The sequence below is a fragment of the Grammomys surdaster genome, unplaced genomic scaffold (genome assembly GCF_004785775.1).
Source record: "Grammomys surdaster isolate TR1022 unplaced genomic scaffold, NIH_TR_1.0 126176, whole genome shotgun sequence".
In the NCBI taxonomy this organism is placed as follows: domain Eukaryota; kingdom Metazoa; phylum Chordata; class Mammalia; order Rodentia; family Muridae; genus Grammomys; species Grammomys surdaster.
Window position 1 is genome coordinate 6,582,805 of NW_021620983.1, and position 13,488 is coordinate 6,596,292.

The 13,488-nt window shown below is 43.6% G+C and overlaps 1 protein-coding gene across 1 annotated transcript in view; it reads left to right on the plus strand.

Annotated features, from left to right (window-relative positions):
• The window catches only part of LOC114612543 (sulfotransferase 6B1-like), a 17,383-nt gene extending 5,934 nt beyond the window's left edge, over positions 1 to 11,449 (plus strand). Inside the window, exons 3-6 of the mRNA XM_028757490.1 lie at positions 312 to 438; positions 6,816 to 6,910; positions 7,169 to 7,355; positions 11,145 to 11,449. Coding sequence (XP_028613323.1) covers positions 312 to 438; positions 6,816 to 6,910; positions 7,169 to 7,355; positions 11,145 to 11,278 — 543 coding nt within the window. The 3' untranslated portion in view covers positions 11,279 to 11,449. The remainder of the gene's footprint in view (positions 1 to 311; positions 439 to 6,815; positions 6,911 to 7,168; positions 7,356 to 11,144) is intronic.
• Positions 11,450 to 13,488: the final 2,039 nt, after the last annotated feature.

Consider the following 13,488-nt stretch of genomic DNA (forward strand, 5'->3'; position numbering starts at 1 on the left):
AAAACACAGCAAGATAGATAGGTCATCTCTAGGACCTCTGGAATCAAAATTTCCTTATTAACATTCTTCTTGGATGATTCTTATGCACAGTGGGTTTCTGGAGACTGAAGTATAGGACTATTCAGTCATCAGCTAATGCTATTTAAAAAGAAAAAAAGAAAGAAAGGAAAGAAGGAAGGAAGGAAGGAAAGGAAAGGAAAGGAAAGGATAGAATTTGCATAGGTAAGTTTTCCCTGAAGCTTTCTTTTGTGAAATATTTTATGTTATGGCTATTTTCATTCAAGGGTAAATTGTTTGCATTTTTTAAACAGATTATCTACATTGTCAGAAATCCGAAGGATACAGCTGTGTCCATGTTCCACTACTACAGGGACAACCCCAATCTCCCTCCCGCAGAGACATGGGCTGAATTTTTAGAGCTGTTTCTCAAAGGAGATGGTAAATATAGCAATCATCTCTTTCTTATTTTAAACTGTGTTTGTTTACTCTGTGTGTATGCATGCATGTGCTCTGTATGCTGTGTGTGTGCTGTGTGTGTGTGTGCTCACGAATTGGTGTGCAGAGTCCTAAGGAGAACGTTGTATGCCATGTTCTATCAAGCCTTCCTTACTTCCTTGAGATGAGGTCACTCAGCTTGGAGTGGGGCTAGCATCCAGGGACCTCAGAGGTCCTCCTGTCTCCACCTCAGCCAGGCTGAGGTCCTGACTTGCCTGTGGCACACTCTGCTATCTTGTAACGTGGATGCTGGGATTTGAACTCAGGTCCTGGTATTGCGTACTGCAATCTCCCAGCCCTGACAATCATCTTTTAAAATTCATTAAAATGAAAGCTCACTCCAACCTTGGGATGAAACCTAATTTCCGGTTTCCACTCATGCGCTGAGGAGTCTTTGTTTCTTTTAAGCAAATTCTTAATTACGTCACAGTCATTCTTCTGACTTATGAGGAGGGGCATATTTGTGAGTTACTTATAAAATCTTCAAAATAGAGATTAATTTTTTCCTTCTTAATTTTTGAAAATTTTAAAATTTTTAGTTAAAAAAATTGATTCTTAAATATTTTCATATGCCACCAGTTTTGTTCCCCCATCCCTTGTGAGGTAATTATACACTCAGTGGAGGACAGTTAGGTAGCCTGGAAGTAGATATCACAAACAAATAAAAGACATATGCACACATAAATCCTTCCAAAGAAACAAACAAATCATGAGCAAATTGAATGCAGGAAAGGAAACAGAAAGCAATTGATCCTGAAAACTGCATGAGACATGGTTTGACAAAGTGCTCAGGGCCCTGTCCTGCCACTGCGCCTTGCCTTTGTTCCTCTCCCTCTGACTCAGTGGTGTTGGAGGAACCTTAAAAACTTTTTAAACTCTTCCCCCCCACCACTCCAAGACAAAGTTTCTTTATGCAGTCCAGGCTGTCCTGGAACTCACTCTGTAGACCAGGCTGTTCTCAAACTCAAAGATCCAGCCACCTCTGCCTCCCAAGCGCCCAGCAGAAAACTTAATTCTTAAATATTAAACACAGACAGTATGCCAATACAGTGAAGAAATTAGGAGACAGGAGTTTAAAATGAGCGCCTGGAGGACTGCATCGCTTTTGGGAATCACTGTAGGTCTTTCCTAGTTATGCATTTAGTGACCAACTTTCACTTAAAGAATAAGTTGCAAAGAGTTGAGTTGACAATGTAAAAGCCTGGAATATCTGACTTTCTGCTAATGCCCCACCCCCGTCCCAACCTAGGTCGAAGAATCCACTTATATATTACTTTTTTTGAGTTTTATTTTATTTTTCATTTTTTATTTTTATTTTTTTTTTAGCGTTTGGGGCTTTCACTCCTGTGAGTAATATCGTTAGATCATGTCCTCTTCGGACTTCCCGGCCCCCCAGCGCTTCCGGTTATCTCCCCCCCAACCCTCCCCCCTCAACTTCACACTCTCTCCTTTGCACCCACTGAGACCTTCCCCTGTGCACATATTGCCTCTGTTAAGTGCACACAGTTTATAATTTTGCTAGTATACTGTTTAGCTCTCCCTGTTCGTTTCCAGGCTGCAGCAAGCCTAGCCTTAACCTGAGATCTGCAGCGACCCCTCTTCTCCCCTCCCCGCATCGGGGACTGTGTGACTCACAGTTTCAACTCCTGGTGGTGTAGTTTCCCCTTAACAAATGCCACATACCTAGCAGAATCATGACGTCACAGGACCTCCAGGTACTTTATAGGATTCAAACATGCACCTGGCCTTTATGTGACCCCCTCCAACCTCCCCAGAATGCTGTAGGCTAGGCTTGATTATTCCAGCCGCGACCACATGTTCATTAACCTCACAGAGCCACAGAGCAAGCCGTTCATTCTTCTTGTTTACTGTGTGATTCCCATGTGACAGACACTTAGCTAAGCGTTAGGTAAATATTACCTTATTTCACCCTCACCAGAAAGAACCTCATGTGGTAGGCGCTACTATCCTTAGTTTACAGTTCCAAGGGGTGACACACTAGTGATGCCAAATAACTCACGGATACATAACAAATAAGGACTAGAACCAAGATTTATTATTACAAAATCTTTCCCATTACCGTGGTGCCACAATGTATTTAGCCTAAAAAGCTGCCCGATCATCTTCTAAATATTTAAAGACAACCAGCGTGCCTCACTCTTCCCTGAGTCCACCTTTGGAATAAGCAAAATCTAAACACACAATTTTTTTTTCCAGAACAGACCCTGAGTCTGCTTTTCCTCAAGAGGAGAAATGCTATTTTTTGCTTCACACTTTGCAAAGTGTGGCTGCCTCTCCTCTTGCTGCCCGTGTTTCAACCTGGCCATGTCCTGACTATGATATGACTCTGCACCCAGAAGGTGAATACACCGGGGTGAGGTAGGAGGAACCAGGGCAGTACCAGGATAACCCCGCTCCTGCTATAACTGTGTGGTGTTTGGTGGAAATATTCAGTCAGCGAGCACCACACGTTATAGCAGACTTCTCAGAAGGAGAGGCAGAGAGTGGTTGGAAAAACATTCCAGGCATTTCTCTTACTCCTTGGGTGAAAGAATAGATATTTAGTTGAAATGAGATCTCATCGATAACGATTCTACCCCTGGGTTACGCCATCCTGCGTCAACTCTGGGTACGTCATCCTTCGTCAGCCGTAGGTACGTCATCCTGTGTCAACCCTAGGTACGTCATCCTGCGTCAGGCCCGTCACCACTGTATGTCCTTAAGAAGCTTTATTTGGATGTGAGCAGTAACTTCACTTTTCTTATTTGTAAGTCAGAGCAGACGTATAATCCCAGCACTTGGGAGGTTGATGCACAGAGATTAGGAGTTTAAGATTATCCTGGGCTACACAGCAAGTTCAAGGATAGCATAGGCTACATGACATCTTCTCATGGAAAAGACATCATCACCAAATAACAGGAAGGGTAGCAACAGAATTGCTGGTGCTGCGCAGATGCAGATGTCTATGGGTGTGTCTCACACACAAGGGGGGTTTTGAAGGACTCTGAAGATGGTGTTACTTCTTTTGTGGCACGTGGTATAGCAGAGAGAACAGGTCTCTAGGGTGGAAGACAGGGTATCAGTCCTGGTCTGCACTTCATGCTGCATGACTTTGGACAGCCCCATAATTATTTAGAGACCCGTGCTTCACCTGCAAGCAAGACTAGCAGAACGGCCCACCTACAGGATAGTTCAGAGTTGAAACTGAAGTTCTGACCTCGGGATACTGCAGGAATCTACCCAGCTATTCTACTAGACACAGTAGCTTCACACTGAGGGAGGTGTGCATCAAGGAGGTTATTTTATAATGAAGGCACTACAGTATCCCGGGCTGATCTTCCTATGTACACTCAGCTCCTATGTCCACTTATATAAAAAGACAGGAGAGTAAAGATGCAGCCAGACATTTATATAATCATCTAATTTACCTTCTGGGTAGTAGATTGTGAAGTTAAACAGTAACTATAAATTATGCTCTGGCGATATCAAGCCACATTAATAGCTCAATGAAACTAATATCTGAACATTGAACTCATTTTTACACCTCTAGCTCCCTTTCAAACCTTGTAACAGGACCGCGTATTTCCTAGGCCTTCCATTCCAGAAAGTTTTGCTTTATAATACAATGGCTATATCTTCAGAGCAATTTCCAGAAACTAAGAAATGCATTATAATTGCTATCTGGCAGAAGGCAGAAACAGCTGGTGCATAGAATAGAGCAGTAACGTAATGCGCGTAGGTGGGTAGGGAGCCGTGGGGTCACAGGTTGAAAGCATGTATCATGAGTCTAAATACAGAGCACTCTGACAGCAACAGGAGAGGAAAGAAGGAGAGGGAAGAAGATGAAGTGTTTTGCTTCAACACTTGAGTGGCTTTTTCTTCTTCTTTTGTCTATTGATGTAAGCGTTAAAGTAGCAGGGGAGCTCTGCCAGGGAGACAGCTGAGTGAGCCAATGAGAGGAAAGCAGAGAGCTCAGTGAGCCAATTAGCGGAAAGCAGAGGCGGCAAGGGTCAGCAGGGAATGGTAGGAGCTGTCATTTCAGCTGTTGGCAAGACCTGGGGGGAGGGGGGCGGGGAACAGGCGCACAGATGACTGTGACCAACAGTCAGCGTCCTCGGTGACCTTGGTAGCGTGACCAGGTTGATTGAAGACTTGGGGGTGGGGTAGGGACTACTCAAAAGACATAACATCTCAAAGAAACTTGTGTTCTATAGGAAGGGGGCAGAGTTCTGGAAGTTTCTAGCAAGCAAAGTTTCTGACTTATTTTTCAGACAAATAGATTGGGTGAGCCTGAACCAGCTCTGCCCACAGGCATTCAGGGGAAGAGGAGTGTTGGTTGGTAAGAGAAGACAATCCAGGCTAAAGGCAGAAGTGGAGAGAGAGGAACCAGTGACTGGAAAGATGAGGGGTAGGCAGAAAAGCAGCTCCCCTCAAAGGAGACCTGTCTTTATTTTAGAAATTCCTCTGTGGCAAATAGAACAGCTGCCTTTCAAATTACGAGCAGCCCAAACTCTGAAAGTCATTCTTAAATGTGCATTACAATCCATTTCTTTCTGAAAAAGCTATAATGGCCAAGATTGATTCCGTTTAGCCAGTAACCATGACTCTGAGTCAATTGGTCCACTGGCCGCAGTAGCTGGGTTTCTCTGAAAGTCTGAAGACCTCTGATGAGAGATTATCCTTTGTTCCTTAAGGTGTATGAAAGAAAAATCAGTCTTCCTTCTACAGGCATTTGAGTCTGGGAAAAGGGTGGCCATTCTTCATAGACAAGCAATCCTCTACTGCCACGGTAATAATTTGGGTAATTCTGTGATAAGATATTGGGTAAGATTCGAAAACAGCCTGAAGCACTGATAAGGAAAAGCTAGCCACTCTTAATGTAATGCACATAGGTGCACATAGGTGCATTACATTAAGGAGTTTACTATCTATCTATCTCTCTGGGGTTCCCGGGGTAGAAGGCCAACTCTGTGATGGCATCTTAGCAATCCCAGAACTTCCTGGTTTAAAAAGACGCAACAAAGCAAGAGAGACTCAGAAAGATAGACGCCATGTGTTTTCTCTCATATGAGGAATCTGGACTTCAGTGGGGTGTGTGTGTGTGTACACGTGTATGAGTGTGTGTGTGTGCAAATAAAAAATAGCAAATAATGATAATGTACATTTATGAAAACATCACAATGAAACATTACTGTGAGAATGAATGAGTTAATTAATAAAAAGAACTGTATATGTACTTGCAATTTGTTACCTCAAAATCTGAAATCACTAAAAATTGCGGTTAGTTTATTAGGTAATTATATTGCAATGATATACTATCATGTATAATTTATTCCAGGCTTTCACGTTCAAATCATCTCACGCAATGTCTAACAGACCCTCGGGGATTCCTAAACTCTTGTTTGCTGGGTGAACAGACATCAGGAACTTTCCCCGACAGCGTCTCTGACACTGAGGGGACAAGCTGGAGTTTGAGTTTGGGGTGACACTGAGCCCTGGAAGGATGCGTGTAAACTTCTTCTGCTTTATAAATAGTATCCAATTGAGTTGGCATCAGGAGACGACTAGGGTACTCCTTGTTTTCTAATCATCGTTGCTAGGGAGGCTACATGCAATGATATTTTGATTTTTGAGGCTTGAGAGGTTTTTCAAGGCTATCATTTGACAAGGAAATAAAGTGATGCTGGCAGCTGCAGAGACATTCCAAAGGCTGAATAGTTCCATCCAGAATATTCTTAAAATTTATTATGCTTTTAATTTAGTCTAAATTTTTAGCCAATAAATAATAATCATCTTAATTGTTAATCATCAATAATCACTGTAAGATCCTTTTTAAAAAAGAAGTTTTAAAAACGGGTGTGATAGCTCATGGCTACAATCTTAGCACTTGAGAGGCTAAGGCAGGAGAATTACCATGAGTCTCAGAACTACCCTGGGCTACATAGTGAGACCGTGGCCCAGGGAAAAAGTTTACAAACTTTTATAATAGAAACCTGAAATTATGAATGACCCTTTAAAGAAAATGACTGATCTTTCATGTTTCTTTGGAAGAGTTTTACTGAGAAAAACATACATTTTGATTTTGCTGCTACTTTTTATTGTGATAAAAACTATTTACTAGAAATAAGGAAAAACTACCCACAGGAGTGTGAAGGCGTGGCCAGCAGCTCCCGGCAGTGCCTCCCCCAGGTGAAGGTGCTATGAAATAGAACCTCTGGGTAGTCTCTCGCCAGACAAGCAGGCAAGCGCTGATGTGGGCAAGCCCAGGCAGAAGAAGCCATCATTGTAAACAGTAACTTGGTCATGTACTTCTCTTCCAGTTGTGTATGGTTCCTGGTTTGATCACGTTTTGAGTTGGGAAGAACACAAAAACGATAAAAACGTCCTCTTCCTCTTCTATGAAGAAATGAAAAAAGTAAGTCTCTCAGCTGCTGAAACCAAATTAAGTGAAAACTGACCGAGTGTCCCAGCACTCGTGAGGCAGAGGCAGGCAGATCTCAGTGAGTTCGAGGCCAGCGTGGTCTACACAGTGAGTTCCAGACCAGCCAGGATGACAGAGAAACCTTGCCAAAACTAAACAAAACAATGGGTGAATTTCCCCTTAAAATTTAAAGGAATGAATTGGTATTCAGATAAGAGGCACACTTACTTACTTAACTTTCTTATCGCTCAGGATTTTGTTAAGAGTCTGAAGAAAATAACTGCCTTCCTCGGCATTGATGTGAGTGACAGCGAGATGGGTAAGATTGCTCGGAGTACGTCGTTCAGTGAAATGAAAAGTAATGCTGCCAAAGAAAACTGTGATCCCAATCACGTCATTTGTGCACTCACGTCCAACAGGAGGCTGGTGTTCAGAAAAGGTGCGTGGGCAAGGGGCGGCTGTGGCTGCGGCTCCCTCTGGGGAGCAGTTGGCTCTCGGTTTCTACAGGTTCTTTGCTCATCCAGGAGTCAGCCACAAAGCCGGAAGATAATTGTGCCCATACTGAGCATGTGCAGACTTCCATTTTCATTGTTTCCCAGACAACAGCAAAGTCCCAACTATGTATGTGGTGTTGAGATTGTAATAAGTAATGGACAGACAGTTAATGGTAATGGGATGATGTATGAGGAGGTTACATGTAAATTTTATATAAGCAGAGGTGAGACGCCATTTTGTATAAGCAACGTGCATCTCAGAATGGTGGTGACTTAGAGAATTCTGGAACCAGTCTTCTCTGTGTACAGAGGATGTCAGCAGTTACATTTAAAGCTATCAATGTGAATAGAAATACAAGAAAGGGAATTAAATCTCTCCCAATAATTCTCCAGGTTTAAGTAGGACATATCCAGGTTTATCTGGACATAGAATATCTCTAATATATATATATATATATGAAGAAATATACTGCATGTATGTCTGTACCATATGGGTACAGTTCCCAAGAAGATCAGAAGAGGGCATTAAATCCCCTAAAGTTAAATAGTTGGTTGTAAACCAGCATGTGGGTACTGGGAACTGAACCCAGGTCCTCTGTGAGAGTAGCCAGTATTCTTAACCTCTGAGCCATCTTTGCACTCCCCAGAACTCTTTTGAAGTGTATAAGTTTTTAATCTAGCTACAGGAGAAATGTTTTAGAACTTACAAAGGCAAGATGTTTTGTAAGTATATATGCATGCCTGATTCTTACTAGAAAGCAAATGTCTAGTCCCCTTCTTGTCCCAATGGAATATAATCAATGCCCCCGCCAAGCAAATATTTGCCAATTCATGTGTAAAACAGATATTATCCTGATATTGCAAATTTTCTACTGTTGTAGTTTAGTCTTAATTTATGCAGAGTCACAAAACCAAAGTTAAGAAACGAGGCAAGCATTCAATTCAGCAAGTATTAATAAGCTATTAATTCTAAAACTAATATGCAAATAGTGAATAAAACATAGCGCCTCTCCTCCAGAAATTCGTGTTCCAGACAGGAATACACAATGCTAACAGCAGGCAACTGTGACTAGGAATGTGGGTCAGGATCATCCGCCTCCAGTGAGGGAGGAGATCCTGCTCCCGGTAGATCCGGGACTGAAAGTTTGAGAAGCGGTTATGAAAATAATAGGCAAGGAATGCTTTCCAGGAGAGCCAATGCCAGCGAGGGGGCGTGGTCAGAACCACAGGGATAGCCAATGCCAGCGAGGGAGCGGGGTCACAACCACAGCTGAGTTGTCACACAGTGTGCTCCCTAGAAGACACAGTAGTGTGCTGTGCTGTAGTGGGCCTGTGCGAAGCACAATGAAGGAGAGAAGATATTGGTGCCATAGAGCTTAAACTTCATGAGAAGGCCCCCTCCTCCCATCCACTCCTTGCCCCTCCCATTCCCTCCTACCGGTCCCATCCCCTCCCTCTCTCCTCTTCCCAACCTCTTTATTCGTGGTTGAAGAGGGGACCTGGCACAAGCTGGTCTGTGTGCTATAGTGGCAGAGGCAGATTATAAACGTGCTTAGGAGAGAGCGGAAGTAAGACAGAAGAACTGAGCAGGATGCCAGATAAATTGTTTAGGTGAGAAACATTGTCAGTCACCCCCGCATGACATTTATTTGAGAAGTCAGTTAGGAAGCCATTGGCAGATTGTGTGGATGAGGCAGAGTCGTCTGTGTGCGAGCCAAGAGCTGGAGTGACAGAAGACCCTAATATCCCAAGGGAATGAAGCAGCCCAAGGAAGCCAAGAAAAGATTTAGGCCAGAATTAGACCGAAAGCCAGGGTCAGGCACACGAGGTAATCTGCCAGTTCTTCTGAGCAGTTTCCGCAGTAGTGTGGATGGAGCTGGCAGGAAGGCCTGACAAGAGAAAAAGAAGGGCGGAGAGGAGCGCGCTGCACGAGCTTTGAGTGCACACAGGACAGCATGGTAGTTAGTTTGAGGCAGGTAGGAATGGGTAAGAGGTTGCGAGGCGTTCTGGAGAAAGATCATAAACAGACAGATCTCATGGCATGGGTAGGGGTGGGGCAGGGAGGGGAGTGTGTGTAAGCGAAGCCAAGGAACAAAGAGGAGAAGAGACTGATCACAAGAGGCTGAGTAATGGGGGGGGGGGGAGGGCGTGGCCCTGTGTTTTATTACATCACCCTTTGAGATTCTTGTTAACAATCATTGCTCTCAAGTCTCACCCCACACATGAGAGAGAGAGAGAGAGAGAGAGAGAGAGAGAGAGAGAGAGAGAGAGGGAGAACCCTGTGATGATTATTCCCCACCCCGCCCCCACCTACCGTGGCTGTAACCGGGACGAACATCCCCAGATGAAACTCTATCCGCACTACCTGTAACTAACAGTATGGACGGTCCACCTGTGTGTGGTTTCTTTGCTCTGGATGTAAGCGTGGAGGACTGGCTCTGCCGGATACATCCACCGCTGACACACATTTATACACATGAAATAAATAAATCTGTGAAATAGCGACACCAGCTACCAGAAAAACCAAAACGCAACAAAAACAAGTGGTGAGCAAGCTTTAGTACACAGGCCGCAGTTTTCTGAGTTCAGATCCATGACGTCTATCTTAATCCAATCTCAGTATATTAATTTTCATATGGGCTGAGCATGACGGTGCACATCTTTAATTCCAATACTCTGGAAACAGAGGCAAGCAGATCTGAGGCCAGCCTGAGCCACACAGATCTGGTTCCAAGCCAACCAGAACTATGTAATATGACTCTGTCTAAAAATATAATATATATGCTTTTAATAAAATAGGTAAAATGTGAAGAAAGAAGCAGTTCCTTGAATATCTGCATTTCTTTTCTGTAGGTGCCATTGTCCTGCATGCAATTGAGCCATGTGTGTCTTCTGAACACATGACATAAGATGCTTAGATCTTGATTACACAGAGTACATGATAGCCCTTGAAAAAGTTTATAAGCTAATTTGGAAACAAAAGACCACGGAGAACAAATGTAGTGATAAAGTAATGTGCTGTCGGCCCTAGGTCAGGGAGACCCCAGGGATGGAGCCTGAGCCCCATGTTTGACAAGGGGAGCATATTGGAAGTGAGGAAGGCAGTTTGGAGGGGCTGACAAAAAAGGATTTCTCAAATTCAGCGAGGCCGGCAGATGATGTACATTTAGTACCAAATGCCTTGTATTGAAAACTTCTGTTTATGTGCCCAGTTCTCCATTGTTCATTCTGTAGAAAAGACATTTCTGAAAATACTACCCATTCCTAAGGTGCATTCTCAGACCAGCTTCCGCAGTGCAGGCACCGGAGGAGGCAATCATATGAAGTACCTTTGTGCTCACATTTACTGGCGCATTTATGCTGTGTCACATTTGGATTAGAACGTCCTGGGCTGCTCTAGCAAAATATATGTATTTATTTTAAATCTTTCTCTAAATCATTGTAAGCTGTGGAAATTAATATACAGCCATCACAGAAGTAACTAAGTAACTAGCAAGTAACTAAGAAGTAACAAGTAACTAGGTAACAAGTAACTAAGTAACAAGTACAAGCAACAAGTAACTAAGCCGTAACTAACAAAGAAGTGAGTGAAAAAGTGAGAAGTAACGCCCACCCCCATCATCTTATCACCTGGAGAGACCAAACACTCCCATTTGATTGAAAAGCTGGCAGATTTCTTCTGTGAGTGTTGTGGGTGGAAACTGATTCTTGCCTGACATGTTTCCTGTTTCCAGGAGTGGTGGGTGATTGGATAAACTACTTCACTCCGAAGCAGAACAGAGTCTTTGATGAACTATTCACAGAGAAGATGAGAAACAGTGAAGTGGGCAGGTTCTTGAAGGAGTACGCACAATCGAATGGAAAATGAAGTGGATTCCGTTCTCTGCCATGTGGCACCTGGGACACGTGTAAATATGCTTTACTGATGTGGAAAGCAGATAGTTCTTTCCATGAGAAACACGTACTTCCAGAATGTGTCAAAAGCGGGACTCATGAGACACTATTAGCATCATATTTGGTGACAGCAGAATTATTAATAAAGGGGGGCATAAAATTCTCCAGTCATGGAACTCCGTGTCCATTTTCAGCAAGGTCAGTGAGACCAGGGCTGGTTCCTATGCAGCAAGCGCTGTTACTGCAAATCCTCCATGGGCTGCCCAGACGTGGAAAGGAGGGGAGGGGTTAAGTCACATACCTGAGAAATTGTTATTTTCTCCCTATTTAGACAACCATAGCCTGTATCTTAATGTTTCTGTTTCAATATTTCTAATTGTCTCTGAGAAATACTTTTCAAAACCACAAGAACAACAGACACCATCCTACCAAGCAGGAGAAACCTAACAGCAGGATCCTATCACTCATTGGTGAACATGGCTGGACATGCCTGCATTTTTTTTAAATGTTTCCTAATGTTCAAATTATATATTTTATCATTTTCCAATTTTGAAAACTGACTTTCCTGTTCAGTCTCTATGCTTCTGATTCTTTATAGTATTTTGAATCTGCATGCTGTCTTCCAGACTCGGTCCTAACACTAATCCAGTCTGGACAGCTCTCTGTAAGCTGTAGTACCCCATTGCTTCCACTAGAGGGCACTGTAATGAAATCTCCGTGAACTTCACTGTTGCTCACCCACACCGATCTCAGTACAGTTCAGTTGTAGACTCTTCTAAGGCATGCTGGGAAGTCAAAACTGTACTATGACTAGCTCTTAATGCTGAACTCAAAGCAGGAGGTTGATTTGCTGAGTTCAGCCGAACTCTTTGATTTTTATACCCTACTGTATTATGAACCAATGTGAATGTTTAGTGACAAATCTGTTGGGGTCTTTTGTATATAGTTGATAATTCAGCAAGAAGTTCAGTTTGTATGAATCATCTGTACAGATGCATTTGTTACAAATAAAGAGCATTCTTTTCGACCCTGTGCAACTCTTACCTTCAAAATAACATTTCTAATGGTTGGCTTTAACCATTTCCCTTCTTCAAGTAAATAAAGGTATTGACGGTCAAAGCAGGGCGATCTTGGTGCAGCTTTCTCACTGGAGCTGTGAGGACGCACGGCAGAGATTACTTCACACCTGCTCTTGGTGACCAGGGCGGATGGGGCCAACAGAGTCAGGCTAGGCTGAAAGGGAAGAAAGCAAGTCCCATGAGGGTGCATCATCTCCTCATAGCACCAGAATGAGCATGGACGCTGAGGTGACGAAGACAGACACCTCCTGGCATTTGACTCTTCTAGATCTGTTCAGTAACACTGGTGAGCTGTAATCCAATTCTGATAGGAATTTGGGGACAGTCAATAACCCAAGGATGTGACCAAGAATCTAAACTCTCAGTCTGTGATCAGTCGGTGTTGTGCGTGCCATGGACACAGAATGAAGTTTGAAGACTGTCTGCTCTCAAACTGTAGCAGAGCCGGTTCTCAACCTGTGGGTTGTAATCCCTTTGGGGTTGACTCACCCTTTCATAAGGGGTCTCCTAAGACGGTTGGAAAACATAGATATTCACATCACACTTTATAACAGTAGCAGAATTACAGTTATGAAGTAGCAATGGAAATAATTTTATGGGTGGGGGGGTCACCACAACTCGAGGAACTGTACTAAAGGTTTGCAGTGTTGGGAAGGGTGAGAACCACTGCTCTACCAGGTTTCCACAGAGAATCTTTTAGAAGGAGGCAGATGAGATGTTTCATGTACCAGCATACTCCACGGAGAAAGAGGAGAAAAGAAGGGATGGAGAAGCAGGGCCCTGGCAGAGGCTGAGAGGGAGACAGGGGCCCTGATGCAAATGAGAACGAGGTGGCCTGTGTGTGCAAGTAGGTTGATGCTGTTAGCATTTCTTTTAGGCTCTGCCCCACGGTTACCTGGCAACAGCCAGATATGCCTGACTCACTATAAAAGGGGCTGCTTGCCCCCTCCTCACTCTCTTTCTCTCTTCTCTTGCTCTTACTCTCTTCCTCCTCTGTCCCTTCTCTCCCCATTCCCCTCTCCCCTCTCTTGTTGCATGTTCATGGCTGGTTTCTCCTTTCCTCTCCTCTCCTCTCCTCTCCTCTCCTCTCCTCTCCTCTCCTCTC